The 14,979-nt window shown below is 37.5% G+C and overlaps 1 protein-coding gene across 1 annotated transcript; it reads right to left on the bottom strand.

Moving 5' to 3' along the window:
* Positions 1–15: 15 nt before the first annotated feature.
* Positions 16–12,501, bottom strand: LOC112992420 (NAD-capped RNA hydrolase NUDT12). Its single transcript, XM_026115467.2, has 7 exons — positions 12,378–12,501; positions 11,437–11,650; positions 8,077–8,672; positions 6,665–6,832; positions 4,692–4,805; positions 2,683–2,882; positions 16–1,382 (listed from the first exon to the last, which is right to left on the bottom strand). The coding sequence occupies exons 2-7, from the start codon at positions 11,640–11,642 to the stop codon at positions 1,272–1,274; spliced, it is 1,395 nt and encodes a 464-aa protein (XP_025971252.1). The 5' UTR covers positions 11,643–11,650; positions 12,378–12,501; the 3' UTR covers positions 16–1,271.
* Between the last annotated feature and the right edge of the window lie 2,478 nt (positions 12,502–14,979).

Below are 14,979 nucleotides of genomic sequence, written 5' to 3'. Positions count from 1 at the left end.
CTAGATTTTGCAGAATTTTGAAAAAAGAAAAATCACATCTTTTATTGATTAAAAAGATTCAAAATACTCTGAATAAAGAAACACCATATAAGTTAATTTTTATGACTAACATTGCATTTCCTCCTAGTCATTTGCATTTCTTTTTATACCACTGCAATGACTGCACAATCACAGACTACTGAATCTTATCATGACAGTAATAGTAACAGTACACTTTTGTAACCATCTATTTTGAAAGAATATAGTTTCCATTCTTATCAGTAATGCAATAAATTAAGGTAAAATTTGAAATACAGCATTAAATATACATAAGTAAATATTTCTAATACTGTGTTGCTCTCTCAGTCGCACAGTTGTGGTTGATATATTTCTGTCTTTCAACTGTAAATTCTTAATAACAATAATCTTTATCTCAGTTTTTATAAAGTAACTTTTTACATATTTTGAAATATTATGTGCTGTTTAAATAATCTATTTTCTTCTTCGTTACTCTACAGTTCCACTTCTAATGATCAGAGAATGAAATAACTCGTTGCCTAAGGTAAGTAAGTACATTATCATTTTATATAAATAGTCAGTATCTAGGCTTTTTGGAATGGTTCTCCAATACCTTTTTTTTTTTTTTTTTTAAACAAAGTACTGTGTTAAGCCTTTAAAATAATTCAGGACAACATTTAATTGGGTAAGTGGAGGCCAAGTCAGACTGGTAGAGTAAATCCTCTCCTTACAATGTTATTCATGTGAAAGATAAAAAGTACTACCTGTTGAGCATTAAACTTTGCTATTTGTTTAAAAATAACCATTGCTGATAGGACTTTCAGCATTAAATGCTATTTGGTGTTCCCATGCCAGGCAGAATTAAAAAAATTTAAATTTAATTTAAAAAAACCCCCCTCCTTCCAGTGGGGGCTGTTTGAGACATCTGGCCCAAATCAGATATTAAGTTCAAAATAGCTAAGTGAATTGCTGGAAAGTAAAGAGCATGATAGTGAAAGGCATAATAATTTGATCCCCAAATCAAAAAGCAGCGTGTGCACAATAAGATATCAATGTTGCCTGTTTGTTGCTTGCTTGGACAGTAACTGGCTTATCATCCAGTTATAACCTCTGAACCCCCCCCAGTTTGCATTGTTTAGCTCTGGAGCCAAAGGGCAGGCTCAAAAATACATGTGGTCGTATGTTTACTAGATAAACAGGTCTTTCTAATTTATTTCTAACATTAGCATTCACTAGAAGAAATAATTTAACTTAAAGAAATCAATTATTTGAATTTAAAGATTAGCATTCATTCCAATCCAATGTTTTATCAACTGGTGTGCAATAGCTCGACTTGGTGGCACAAAGAAAGAACGATGATTTCCTTTAATGATAACATCCACGACCTGCAATAAATACAGATTTTTTTTTCTTTAGAAGTTAGTATTATAAATCATACAGAATCTAAGATTTTATGAATACAGGAATTATCATACTATGATAACCAATCAGTCTACTGTTACTGTGACAGAGCTACTACCATGTTCTCCAAGAGAGATGCAAAAAAACATACAGAAGGGATGTTATAAATTCTGACATCTTTGAGTTCAAATGTACCTCAAAGCATGCTTTCTTTCTAATACAACTTTTGACACTGACTGTCTATATATTTAAGGCTTTTGTGAAGCCTTTATTTTGGTAAGGACCACCAGATGGTGCTCTACACTGCTTTTTACATTCTTTATTTTTTACATGCAACTTTTCGGTCTTGAATGAATTATGTTTTGTTGGTTTCCTGAAGCAGTAGCAAGCAACGTGGGAGTATGCTTTTAGATTGGTATATTTTTGAAGGACATTTATTCCCATCTCTATACCAATCTGCTGATGATTAGCTGTATTCAGAACTCATTTAAAATAGATAAGCATTCTCAGGAACACACTGAGATTGTAGGTGACTAACTTTGCCTTCAGGTTGACTTACTGAGTCACAACACTTGCAACTGCTAGGAAGATGCATAGTGTTAAGAAGTTTAGCTCCTCAGTAGCTTGTGACGACAAACTGAATAGATCACTAAACAATTGTCCCTTTTTCCTCTTGTAAACTTGTATTTCTTTCTATGCAAGTCTTGTTATTCCCTCTTTTGTTAACATTTCAAATATTCAGAAAAGCTAAGTTTAGAATTCCATATTAATGCACTGTGAACTGCATTTAATTACTAGAGCTTTAAACTACTATTGCACGGAAAAAAGATGTTAGAACTAATGAATTTCCAGAGCTTTAACCTAAACTTCCCCTGCCCCACCCCAACAAATCTTATAGCATGCTTGTTTGGAGAAACTCAAATGATGAATGCCATTAAATACTTCCTCCACCTAAATGCAAACAAAGCACAGGCTTGTGAAGGAAAGTGGGCTAAAATAATTGTAACTTACTTACCTCCTGAAAGGAAACAGTGAACAGCTAACTATGGCAAAAATGTCAAGAAATGGGCTTGAAACTGACCCAGTAATTACCATGCTCCCTTATGAATATCTGCCTTTCTCTGACTGCAATTTGCAATTGCCATATAATGCAATTACAGTATGATAAAATGGAGAATATACATGCTTATCCAACTTGCTGAAAAAAGTGAATATCTATTGTATGCCAGAACCGATACAGTCACAGACCAATCAATACAAGAAGGAAATTAAATTGAACTTTACCTGTTCTCTAGTGAACCAGCGGGCATCCTCTATTTCATTCTTGTCAACTTTAATTTCTGTAGACACTGCAACAGCTAAGCAACCAATCATTAGGGAGGAGGGCATTGGCCATGGCTGACAACAGACATACTGAACATGGCCCACTTTGACTCCAGCCTCCTCTTCTACTTCTCTTCGAACAGCATCTTCTATTGTTTCGCCTAATCAAAAAGGGCAAAGAACAAGCGGCCGATGAAAACACTCCAAGCAAGGACTATATCCTGTAGTTTGAACTGACTCAAAAGATTTGAAACTGTCTTTAACTGCCTGAACCAATCTCAGGAACTGCTCTGAAATCTAGCTCACAGATCAGGACATAGACTTTAAGCATGGGCCACAGAAGACTACTAAAGTCAAAGCAGTCACCAAAGCAGTATTTTTAAAATGGAACTTTGAAAATAAAGTACTATAACTTCTCCACCATAATGTTAATTTCCCAAATCGATAGTTTACCGTATGTGCAAGCTACCATTACTCCACCTAAAACTATAAAAATTGGGTAGGGAATGCACTGTTCTTTAAATGAATTTTGAAATACCAATCTGTTCATTTATAAAATAGCATTCTGTTAAGTTTTAGATTTTCAGGACAACTATAATGGCATGTAATACAACTTGGAAATGAAGTATTTAAAAAGAAAACAGTAAGAAAACAGGGACTACAGTAGACTTGCATACATTCCTGCACTGTGTCAGACTCATTCTTTATTGTCTCAACACATGCACACAATTATCCAAACTTAAAACTTCAATGGAAAACTTTGTCCATTTGCATGGACATCTGTACAGATGTATACGTGCAGTGATGATGGTTATAGGCTTACATATCTATGTGTATACTCTGATGTAACCGCTGATTAATGTAGGGTTCATTAAAGCAAACAATCCACACATCAGTACAGTGCTTTATTTGAAGATATTCTAAAAATTCTTTTAAGTAGTTCAAACAGGATGTGCAAGAACCAAGAGCTTTTATACATATTACAAGATACAGTGATGTTTCTGTGTATTTCATTTTGTCCCATGAAAGAACTAGCCACTAATATAGCAAACCCTTTCATCCAGTCAAAAAACTAACTTGTGCATAAATGTCAATATTTGCAGATATTTTCTTCAGGTTTTTTATTAATTGATAAACCAAACAGTATTTTAGCTAACAAGAGAACTCCTAAGACTTGGCTCAACTTAGCTGAGTCTTAGCTCAGCTAGGATCAGCTGATCAGAAGATAAGCTACTCTTAAATTTCAGTATTATATAACTGAATTGAGTATCAGAGAGTAGTAAGTTGGGGAGGGAGGGAGTGAAAAAAAGGAGTGAAGAAATAAACCTCCTGACTTCTTCCAAATGATACCTGAATCAGCTTATTCATGCAGGCACCATAATTCATTCACACAATTAGAGAATATAGTAATACTTCTACTCTAGCTGGCGAGTAAGATGTATTTAAAATGTAAGAATATTTTACAAAACATTCTGCACCTATTAATTATTTGAACTAATTGAAACTATTATTGCTGAACACAGCTAGGAAAACATCCCTTTACTTCTCTTTCTGAAATGGTAATATTTCTGCTGCTCTTCCATATAGTCGGTCAGGCCTTAAACACTTCAGCACATGCCTCAGTATGAATCATTCAGTTTAATCTCTTTTTTCTATACTAAAACTGCTTGCTAAATATCATTAAAGAAAGGTTCTTACATATGTTTTTATATGTTTTTTAAATTTAATTATATGATTTGAGAGTGCGTAAGAAAACTATTTTAAAATTATATATATTCATGTTGACTTGTGCTTTTTTTTAAAATAAAGTGCTGCAGAGTTTAGTACAGGTATATTTATTATAACAACTATCTAACAGGAAGTCAAAGCATTCATTTGACATAACATTGTACAAATTTCTAAATTATTTTCAATGTACAATACTTGCATGCAAGAAAAATCCTTTGATAAAGCAAAATGAAGTTACTCACCAGGTTCTACAAATCCAGCAAGACAGGTAAACATTCCAGGGGGGAATCTCTTCTGCCTACCTAAAAGGCAGTGGTTCCCATCTGGATGGATGACTTGCATTATCACAACAGGATCTGTAAGGCACATAAGAGAATTATATTTCAACTTTTGGGGGACTTAAAAACAGCAATAAATTTCAGCCAATTCAATTATTAATGTGTGCAGATACAAATAAGATACCTTTAAGTGCTTGAAATCAAAATTGTGTAGGTGCCCCAAAACAAGCTGTTATTTTATTTAGCTGTTGTTTTTTTCCTGCAAGATACCTATTCAATTATTTTTGCAACATACATGCTTAGTAGAAGCACTCTGCTAGCCAAGGCTTGAAATTCAGGGCATAAATTACCTGCAACCGCAGCATACAACCTGACGAGAGTACCAACAATACTAACCTAGTTATACATCCAGCAGGCAGCAACAATTTTGGCAGCAAGCACAATTTACTATGACCTCTTCCACACGCATGCAGCCGTAGGATGTATTTTTGACTGAAATGCACATAGAAAAGCTAGATACTCTTGTTAAAATGTAAATACCAACTGAACTTTCCACTTTTGCCTTTTTTGATTATTCCCACTCAATCTCTCATTTGATGTTGCATTTTTATTTGCTTTTTCACTTCTGACCTTTTTATGTTTCTTTTTCTTACTTCCTTAATATTTTCTCCTATTAGTATCATGGTTTTTGTTATGCATCTCTGCATAATGTTCATCTACCCTCTTCTTCCCTTTTTATTTTCATCAGATGCTTAAGTATTCCAGTGTTTTGTGTTTAATTTTTTTTTCAACCTCTGCCTTTACATATTTTTTCTCTTGATGTTGTCTGTCTCCCCTTTTTGCCCAAAAGGTCAGTATTTTCTCTCTAAGAAGGTTTGATTCAGCAATCAATATAAGCAATACTTTCGAAGATTAGTGCCCTATTCAAAGGTGTCTGCCATGTAGCTCAGTGTACAATTTCAGGTGTTGCTGTCTGTATACTGTTTTTTTAGAGGAAAGCATCAGTAACAATTGCTGGTTCAGCAGTCTTTCCTAGATAAACCCATTCCTTTTCTGACTTTGTTATGCTAGAGACTGTAAAGAAATAGCTACTAGTCATTTTCCAAGCTTCACTATAGTCCATGAGAGAGAAGAAAATGTCACAACTTTTCTGATTAATAAAAAGGTCTATCTACGGGACATAACACAAAGCAAAGCCCAGAAATAAACACATACAACATCCAGAATTACAACTGCAAAAGAAAAGAGAGGCCAGGGTAGGGGAAGGAGAGGTGAGCAGATGATCACCAAATGATGCAGGCAGGTAAGTTTTTTCCTTCTTTGTTTCCCCACCTACAGCACAGAAATTATAACAACCTCCTTTGCAACAAATTTAATGAAAGGAGCTATAGAAGAATATATGTAAGTTTGTATTCTGGGTAGAATTAAGCCATGTAGTTAGTGACTGACAATGGAAAGTGAAAGCCAGTGGAGGTGGTTAATGCAGTCAAAGCAGCACTACAGGAAAATGACCATTGTGTCAGAAATTTGATGCAGCGCCAAACAGACTATTTGAAGCCCAGAAGGCTTGCAGTATGTGAGACGACAATATGAAGGAAAAAAGAGAGTAAAATATGAGCCTTTGTATTGTGAATATCTCATTGATGAGATATTTATATTTATATAACCACATCTAAGTGGTATTATTGCATTTCAATAAAGATTGATATTGTCACAATATTTTTGTCACAGGCTACACCAAGAGGCAGAGGCCTGAACTATGTCATTCTAAATAGAGCTGAGACAGACACACACTCTGTAGAGAGACAAGTATGTAAGACCTAAGACAGAAGCAAATAGCTGAAATAGCTAAAGAAACAGAGTTACATGTATATAACAGTATGGAAGCAGTTACAAATAAGGTTCTTTTCACCAAGTTTATCTTACAGTATCCTCACCAACTCTTGGATATGAGGTGTTGTGAACACCGTGGAGACTGGGACAACCTTCTTTCAAACAAGTTTTCTTGTAACCTCCTTCTTCAATCTTGGTTGCACTCCCACACGTTGGGCAGAATTGGTAGCGGCTGTGCCATGCTAGAACAGATCTAGCTTGGGCCACTACTCCTTTAAAAGAATACATTGAATATACATAAAATCACATACTAATTTATTTAAGCTTTTAATATTATAGAATAAAGCACATATTAAAATTTAAATAAAGTAAGGCCATGCCTTAAACTGTCATCTGCTATAAGAGAAGTTGAGCAATATGGGTTATTTGGATCTTTTTTTTTTTTTTGGTAGGGGAGCACGTGCAATATATTGTAGTACTACATGGACATGGCCCAATTCATTTGCTCAGAAAAAAATTCATGGGATTTCCAGACCAATATACCCTGTTTCTCATTACTGTTACTGTGTCTGGGTAAAGTATCTGAATTACGTATCACACTCCTTCTAGTGGCTAGAATGACTATTTCAGAGCTACTACATGTATCTTGACATAATAATGCATTGTTCCATTTAAACTTGAGGTGGAAGTCACACACTTGCTGTTTATCCTTCTGTCAGAACAAAATTGTCGCAACAGCAATTGTTGCAACATGTCCATACTGGAATTCATTCACTTCTGCGATGCTGACTTTGCAGCATTAACAATTAATTTTCAGTATACAAATCTAATACTGTACTAGAATACTTGTCTTATAGAGCAAATAAATTACAGGAAAGATCATGCAACTGCCAATATTTTTAGGATAAGATGGGGAAACCCAAAATTTCATCTCTACTTAGTTTCTGTAAAATCTTCAAACAAATCAGAAATCAATACAAAACTTGTGCGTTATTGCCAAGATATCATTAGTGTCCATACTTGCACTACATTGTAATACTTAAGGGCTGGTTTTGTCTGCTTTCCGGCAGCAGAGCACCAAGCAACAGGGTTGCAATGCTCTGGGTGCTACTATTGCTCATACTTTTTTATTCTCAGTAAGTATCCAACAAATTCTTATTAAGGACTTATTTTCATTTCTTGTATTGAAACTCAGTAATCGGAGGATTTTTTTCATCACTTTAGAACACATGCATATGCATTAATATTAAAATAGCATAATTTGTAAAACCATGATGGTGAATGGATTTTATAATCTATTACTTGTGATTGCAGATGTTAGTACTTTGCAACTGCATGTTTTCACATACAAAATTCTTCACAAAATGACTGATGAACAGTTAAAGTTTTTCTAATGCCACTGAAAATGCATAGTTCTACTGCAGTAGTTGTTTGTCTTTGCACTACATTCCAGCGAATCCCAAAGCATATCTTTCTGATGAGACATCTGATTACAGTTGCATTTTATGCACCTTACCAGCTTCTTTTTCAGGCAACTGCAGTAGTGCAGGCATTGGTGGATGAAGAAAATAACAGTCTTCATGCGTCTGTTTAAATTTCTCAGCGGAAATGGGATCTATGCTAAGAGCGAACCAAGCAACTAACCCATCCTCTTCGTCTTCTTTCAGAACCCTTCCATTGCAAGCAGCCAGCAGGTTCATGTGGAACTGAAGTTCAACTCCAAGAAAAATCAAGGTGACTTCTTCAGTCTGATTCAGGTACTGCTTTACATCTTTGTGGTACAGCCTACAAAGCTTGACTTCTGGTTGCTGGGAACTCTCTACTCCTCCACCCAAAGTAACTAAAGGACTTAGATTTGAGAAAAGGATGTATACTGTAGTTGGATGCATCTGTTTTTTGTTTAACCAGTTAGAATCTGTTCTTTTGTCACTTCTTCTGTCCAGAAGTGTCATGCCAAAGTAATTTTCATACTCTTTCACTTCATTTGACAGAAAAATAGGTCTCTCCCCCCCCTTCACATTAGCCAACAAATTAGCTATGTGCTTGTACCCCCAAAATTTAGCAATGTCCAGAGCAGTCTGCCTTGATTTATTAACGATGGACCTGTCACACCTACAGAAAAAGAACAGAAGAGCGGTTACCACAGTAACTTTGTTTAAGAGTCCTAATGCTGTATTATTCTTACTTAAGGCACAACACTGATACTATTAAGCTGCAGGAGCTTTTAGAAATTCAGTCTATATTGGGGCACCTTTTAGGCTAACAAGTTAGCATTATAGTAGTAAAAAGTGATCATACTTCACTTCCTTGTGCTAATGCTGGATCTCATCTTTAGACTGCACTCCAAATTAACTATCACTTACCAACATTCATGCTGTACTACAACAGCAATGAATTAATAGAAAACCCAGACATTGTGTGATGCAAAAAACAACAAAACAAAAAAAGAAAACCCTCAAGATCCTTTATAAGGAAGTGGAACTGTGAAAAATAGGCTACAGGTCTCTTCTGAATAACCAGAAAATACAAAAAGGATTGAAAAAAAAAAGCAGTTTAACAAGCATTACTTTCTAGAAGGTATCCAAAGTGGTATCAAAAGACTGACAAGACAAGATTTTCTGTTAAATAAAAATTAAGGACATGGCCTGTGCTTAGTGAGAGAAGTTGCACTTTGAGAATTGTGGGGCAGGAGCTGGTCCCTATCAATTACCAAAACACCTGCAAAATCAAAAATTTGACAGTATCTTTTTAAACAAATACATGCGATAACTGTTTAATTTTGTGATGCTGCTTTCTGGAAGTGGTATCTTAATTTTGGGTGTTACTGTCTACCGTCAAAATATCCCTGAATTTCTTGAGCTTTTGATTTGCTAGCCTAAGGAGAGTAAAGGTTTGATCCTATCAAGTAGAAATCAATTTATGCCCTATGGACTTTCCAAGTTACTAAAAACATGGGAAGCCTCGATGCTAAAATGCTGTATTAAATCGAAATTTTTAGATTAAAAAAACCAAGCCTCAGAAGGAAAGCCACAGCACAAAGGAAATACCCTCAGTAGCCCATTGTTTTTAAAACCGTAAAAGGCTAATACATTCATGTTGATGATACGCAGGTAACTAATAACGGCGAGACTGTTTTGACTTCAGATTTTATATTAAACTCAATAGTTTTTGACAGAATTTGAGTATACTCTAAAAAAGCACTCGAATTTTAATTTAAAAGTTTGTGGTGCTAAAAGAACTATTGTTGCCCGTTTATGTTTTCAGATTAATTATCTTTACTGTAAAATCTTGCCTTATTTCCTATTTAATTTCTATCGTTCAGCCACTGAATTTTGTTGTGATTTTGTCTTCTACTTTCTGCCTACTCAGGTACGTGCAGGCTGTGATCAAATTGCTATTCACGGTCCTCAACAGTGGCTTCAATTATTTAGATTACTAAGATCTTTTTTCCAGGCTTCAAACATTTCTTGTAGCTCTTCTCAAACATGGACGAATAAAAATATTGATTTCCAGGATTAGTCTCTGGAATGTTATATAATATCACCTTCAAAGTTTTATTGACATTCATGTTTATACATCCAGCAATGTATTAATCCAAATGATTATGACTAAATATGATTAAAATTAGACTAAAGAGGCCACAGAATCACATCAGCAACTGTATTCAAATTGCCTTTAAGAACTGTCCTGAAAAGGACATTTACAAAAGGAAATTAATTCTTTTTTACAATAAGCAAAGTGGTAAAATCCCCAAAATCTCAAGGAGAAAGGTTCTTCAGTACACACAAGATTTCGATCCAAAAAAATCTGGCACGTAGGTATTTTTCTGCTTGCTAGAATGTGCTGATTATAGGCCAGAATAGCAGTTCATCTGACACTCCATGCTGAGCCCCAGCAGAGGGTATATCATTTTGCTAGGAGGAAAAAAACGATGGGATGACCCCTAGAGCCTGTGGAATGCCATGCTTGAGCTTACTCATACTGAATTACATACTGAACTAATCTTGCTTGGTTCTGTAATTTGGAGTGCAGAAAGGAACAGATTGGTCTTGATTAATGTAGACTTCAGTTGAACCAGAACACATGACTCTCATGCTTCATTTTGAAATATTTTCCATTTGAAACATTTGGATCCTCACTTTGTTCAGGATTTAGAAGAATCTTCTTTCGGGTCTCAAGCAGAGCTTTGAGGCATCATTTGCTTTTCTTTAGTAATTTGAAAAACTAGCACTACAGCAGCTGACTTCAAGATAGACAACAAATATGATAATGTATCTTTGGCAGGCTATGAAAATGCTTGGTGTCATACTGACAGAATTAAAAAACATAACAGTGCAGGGAGGAAGGAAGAAGGGAACAGTCCAAAAAATATGGAATTCAGCAACCAGTAACTTCAGCACTGCTCAATTAAAGGGATGTCAGTCATGTCTTACTTCAAAGGCGAGTAAGTCAGCAAATATATTTTCATTTTCATGTTATCGTCTGCACTATAACATAGATGCCAGTGGATTACAATTAAAGCTCAGAGAAAACGACTAAGTGGAACAATCAAATATATCAACTTTATACTCACTACAGTGGGTGGAACAGGATATGAATTTTTTTCTATTCTGTTGGTTTCTGAGAAGAGTGACAATATATCCTTGAAAATCAAAGCAGTAATTTTAGACAGGCTCATATCTTTTAAGCAGCAAGTATGGAAAGCATGATAAAATTACAAAATCTAGTCATGAACTGTGAGAGAGTAAAATTTTCTGAATTTTAAACCTGGAAATTCTTCATCTACTGGGTAAATTTACTTTTCTGATATACAGATTAAATAGGCAGAAGGGGATTCAGGTTAGAGCTCTTCACTGGGATCCACTAAATAGCTTACCCTTCTTCAAGAAGAATTTGTACAATCTCAAAATGTCCATTTCTGGCACCATACATCAAGGCTGTCCAGCCGTTCCCTGCAGTTGCATTGATAAGTGATGGAGAATGACTGAGCAATGTTTTCAATCTGACTGTATCACCAGCAGCAGCAAAATTATGCAGTTGAGAAATCATGTCCTGCTTCAGGTTCTTTTCAAAGTCTGTCATTGTCTCAACTAAGTTAAAAAAGAAAACAGAAATATCTGAAAACAAATTTACTATTGGTAAAAGGATTTTAAAAAGTAAATTAAGACTAATGCTATGCAGCTAATCCAACATTGTCACTGAAACTATGGATACAAGTGAAATTCTTATAATCCATATGAAATTGTTACTTCCAACCAAGTATCAGTTCCACAGATTCCAAACGTGGGTAAAATTTTACCTCAGTCATCAAAACCAGTTTTAAAGACGACTTATGGAGAGAAGGATTTTACAATGAAAATGAAGCTTGTTCGAAAGTGAAAGATGTGTTCGGGTTTCAGATTAAACAAACACACAATCAAGATAAAACCTCTGAACAAGAGAAATCTGTCTTGGGGAGAGATCACTTTCCTACGCTGGAGCCGCCCTGGAGTCTCTAACGGTCGGCGCGGCCGTTACCCGGCGCGGCGCGGCCCGGCCAGGGCGGCCCACCGGGGAGGCCGGCAGCAGGCGCGGGGGGACGGGCGGCCCCCGCCCGCCCGGGGCCAGGCCTCCCCCGGCGGACACCCGTTGCGGCGCGGCCCGCTCCTAGCCCGCCTCCCCTCAGCGCCCCTTGGGCGGCCGCGGGGGCGGGCAGGTTGTGGGGGTGCCACGATCAGGGCTCAGGGCGCGAGGGGGCGGCGGGGCGGCACACGGACATGAGCCGCGGGCGGGGCGCGGCCCGCACCCGGCGGGGGGACCCGGCGGGCTCCCTGTTACCGTGAGGGGCTCGGGCGCAGCAGCCGGCGCAGGGCCGTGACTCGGCACGCACTTCCGCCGCGGCTGCCCCGCCCGCACTTCCGCGGCGGCCGCAGTAGGGGCAAGGTGCGCCCGGCAGGAAATGGCGCCCGAGGGGGTGGGCCGGCCCGCGGAACGGCGGGCGAGCACCGCCCGCCGCTCGTACGCTCTCGCTGCCTGGCCGGGGGCTCGGCGGGGACGAGGGCTGCGGCTGGGGACAGACCCCGCCGGGCTGGGCCGGGCCGGGCCGGGCGGGAGGGAGGGAGGCCGAGCTGCTGCCGCCGCTGCTGCGGGTGGAAATCCCTGCTGCCAGTCACGGGCATTACAAGTGGTCACTTGAGTCATGTCAAGCAGGTCAGCTTGCTGGACAGACTGAGGAACAGAGAGGCCTTTCGTCTTCCAGGCAGCGAATTTTATAGTTCGAAAAAGCACTCAAAAGCTTCCGCGACACCCCCTCCCCCCCAACTTCGCTTCACTATGGGAAGTGCTAGGGTAAAGCCAAACCGGGCAACAATAGGACATGCAAGTACTTTCTTGTAAGAAAAATAGATGTGAAGAAAACTGGCTAAAACGAACAAATCAGATGTCACTGTGGGGGAGAAAAGCTAACAGGGAAATCAGAGTGATTATAAGTAAAGCCAGAAGATAGCTTTGATAAAAGTGCATACTGTTAGCCTAACTCAGGGAAATCAAGGACATGCGAGTCTTAGAGAAATGTGCATGGGACTGCTCAAGTTTACCTCTGGTGAGCGCTTACCATGCTTTGTGCTTTCTTTATAAAAAAAAATACTACATTATCTAAGTGGCAAACCTTAGTCTAGCACCAGATGTTCTGAAGTCCCGATGACAGTCTTGACGTTTTAGAGAATAAAAATACAACTGCATGACTTTTAAAAAAATCTTACTGCTTGAAAAACCTCAACAATATTTGGGATTATTTTATTCGTCTTTGGATTTTTTAATTTTGTGGAATCATATCTTCAGATTCCTTCAACACCAGATATCTTTAAAATCATAAGAACCAGACAATTCTTGTATAAACTACTTTCAAATCTGTAATAAAATGCCACCTATTTGCAGTATTGAGTGGAGAGGAAGAGAGAAAGTGTGGCTGGGTCCTATCAGTCACAGTGCTGGCACAACTGCTTGCTCTATCTCGTGAAGTGCTTGATAGAAAAGCATAATCTTAAATTATTGTGGAGCTCTAAAATTTAGGTTATTAATTTTTGCAGCATTTTTTAAAATAGTCACTGTTAAAAGTTAATTGTCACACATTATAGTAAATGGTTTGCTGAACATATAACACTTCGGAATATATGAATGTATCACGTGGCCTTTATAAGTGGTTGATAAGCCAGCTTTAATCTCTGCTGTGTATGTGTTCTTAAGTTATATATTATTAAAGCATCCTCAGCAGAGACTTGATCACATAGGATAAAACTCCGTATGGAAAGAACTCTGGTGCAAAGCAGTGAATGAGCATAGGGACTTGTTAAGAGTATTCTTCTGGATAGGAGCAAATAAAAAGTGTGAGGGATGTGATTTTAATTTTATTTACTCAGCTGGAAACTATTTAGCCATACTATATATGATCTAGGTCATGTATCCCTAAATAATAGTTTCCACCTGGTGGAGGGCTGCCACCAGTACTTCAATAGCCAATGCCCAAGCAGATTCAGTTATTCCATCATTCTTTCTTCCTGTGAAGATTAATGGCTGAAGAAGGAAATGATTTCCTCAGTGTAATCAACATTCAAAGCCACAAATCTACTTCTTATCTTCTTTTGGTAATGTCTTACATCTGCCACCTGTGAAGTTATGATAACTCAGCCTTTTACATCCTGATCTGGGTAATGAAGTCCCTGATCTCCTGTAGGTGGGCTAAAGCATTTTTTGTGTTTAGGCAGCTGAGGCTTTTCTTGTAGTGTACCACAGAAAATTGTTTGCTTGGCTAACTCATGGTACTCTGTTAATAGCTTTGAAACTTGCTTTCCCTGGGTCTGAAAGTCAAGAATGAGACAGCATCCTAAACGGAAGAGGAGCTAAACAGAAATGTGGATGTTTTGGGAGTCAGAAAGGAAACATATGAGTTGAAATTTCTACAAGGTGAAGTATATATAGTCTCCTAACACTCAAGGTAATGAAATATATGCAAGTTGTTTATTTATAAGCTATATATACACAAAAATCTGGTGCTGTGGCACTAGTCAGCAAGTTACTGTATCTTGACTACATGGTGAAACAAGTGGTGTAGACTAGAAGATCAGGTATGGTTTGAGGAGCCTTTTGTTATATTCAGTGTTTCTTTTTGCAGTACCTTTATTATCCATGGCATGTATAGCGTGAAATGGAGTTTCAGTGGAGTGTCTAGCTGAACTGTTTCATACTTCAATTAATCTATTAGATTCTTTTTTTTTTCTTGTAATGGATCTATGTTTTTTAAAGGTTAAAAAAAATCATGCACTTATGTCAGTGGTACTTTTTTATGTTACTAGAAATTTTGTTTTCCTGTCTTAGAATTTCTACTTGTATGTGGGTACCAAGTTATCTCTTGCAATATGAAACTTCAGTATTGGCTGTTTTG

Source organism: Dromaius novaehollandiae, chromosome Z (genome assembly GCF_036370855.1).
Source record: "Dromaius novaehollandiae isolate bDroNov1 chromosome Z, bDroNov1.hap1, whole genome shotgun sequence".
Lineage (NCBI taxonomy): Eukaryota > Metazoa > Chordata > Aves > Casuariiformes > Dromaiidae > Dromaius > Dromaius novaehollandiae.
Note: the sequence above shows the minus strand (reverse complement) of the source record. Positions and strands in the feature narration are given on the sequence as shown.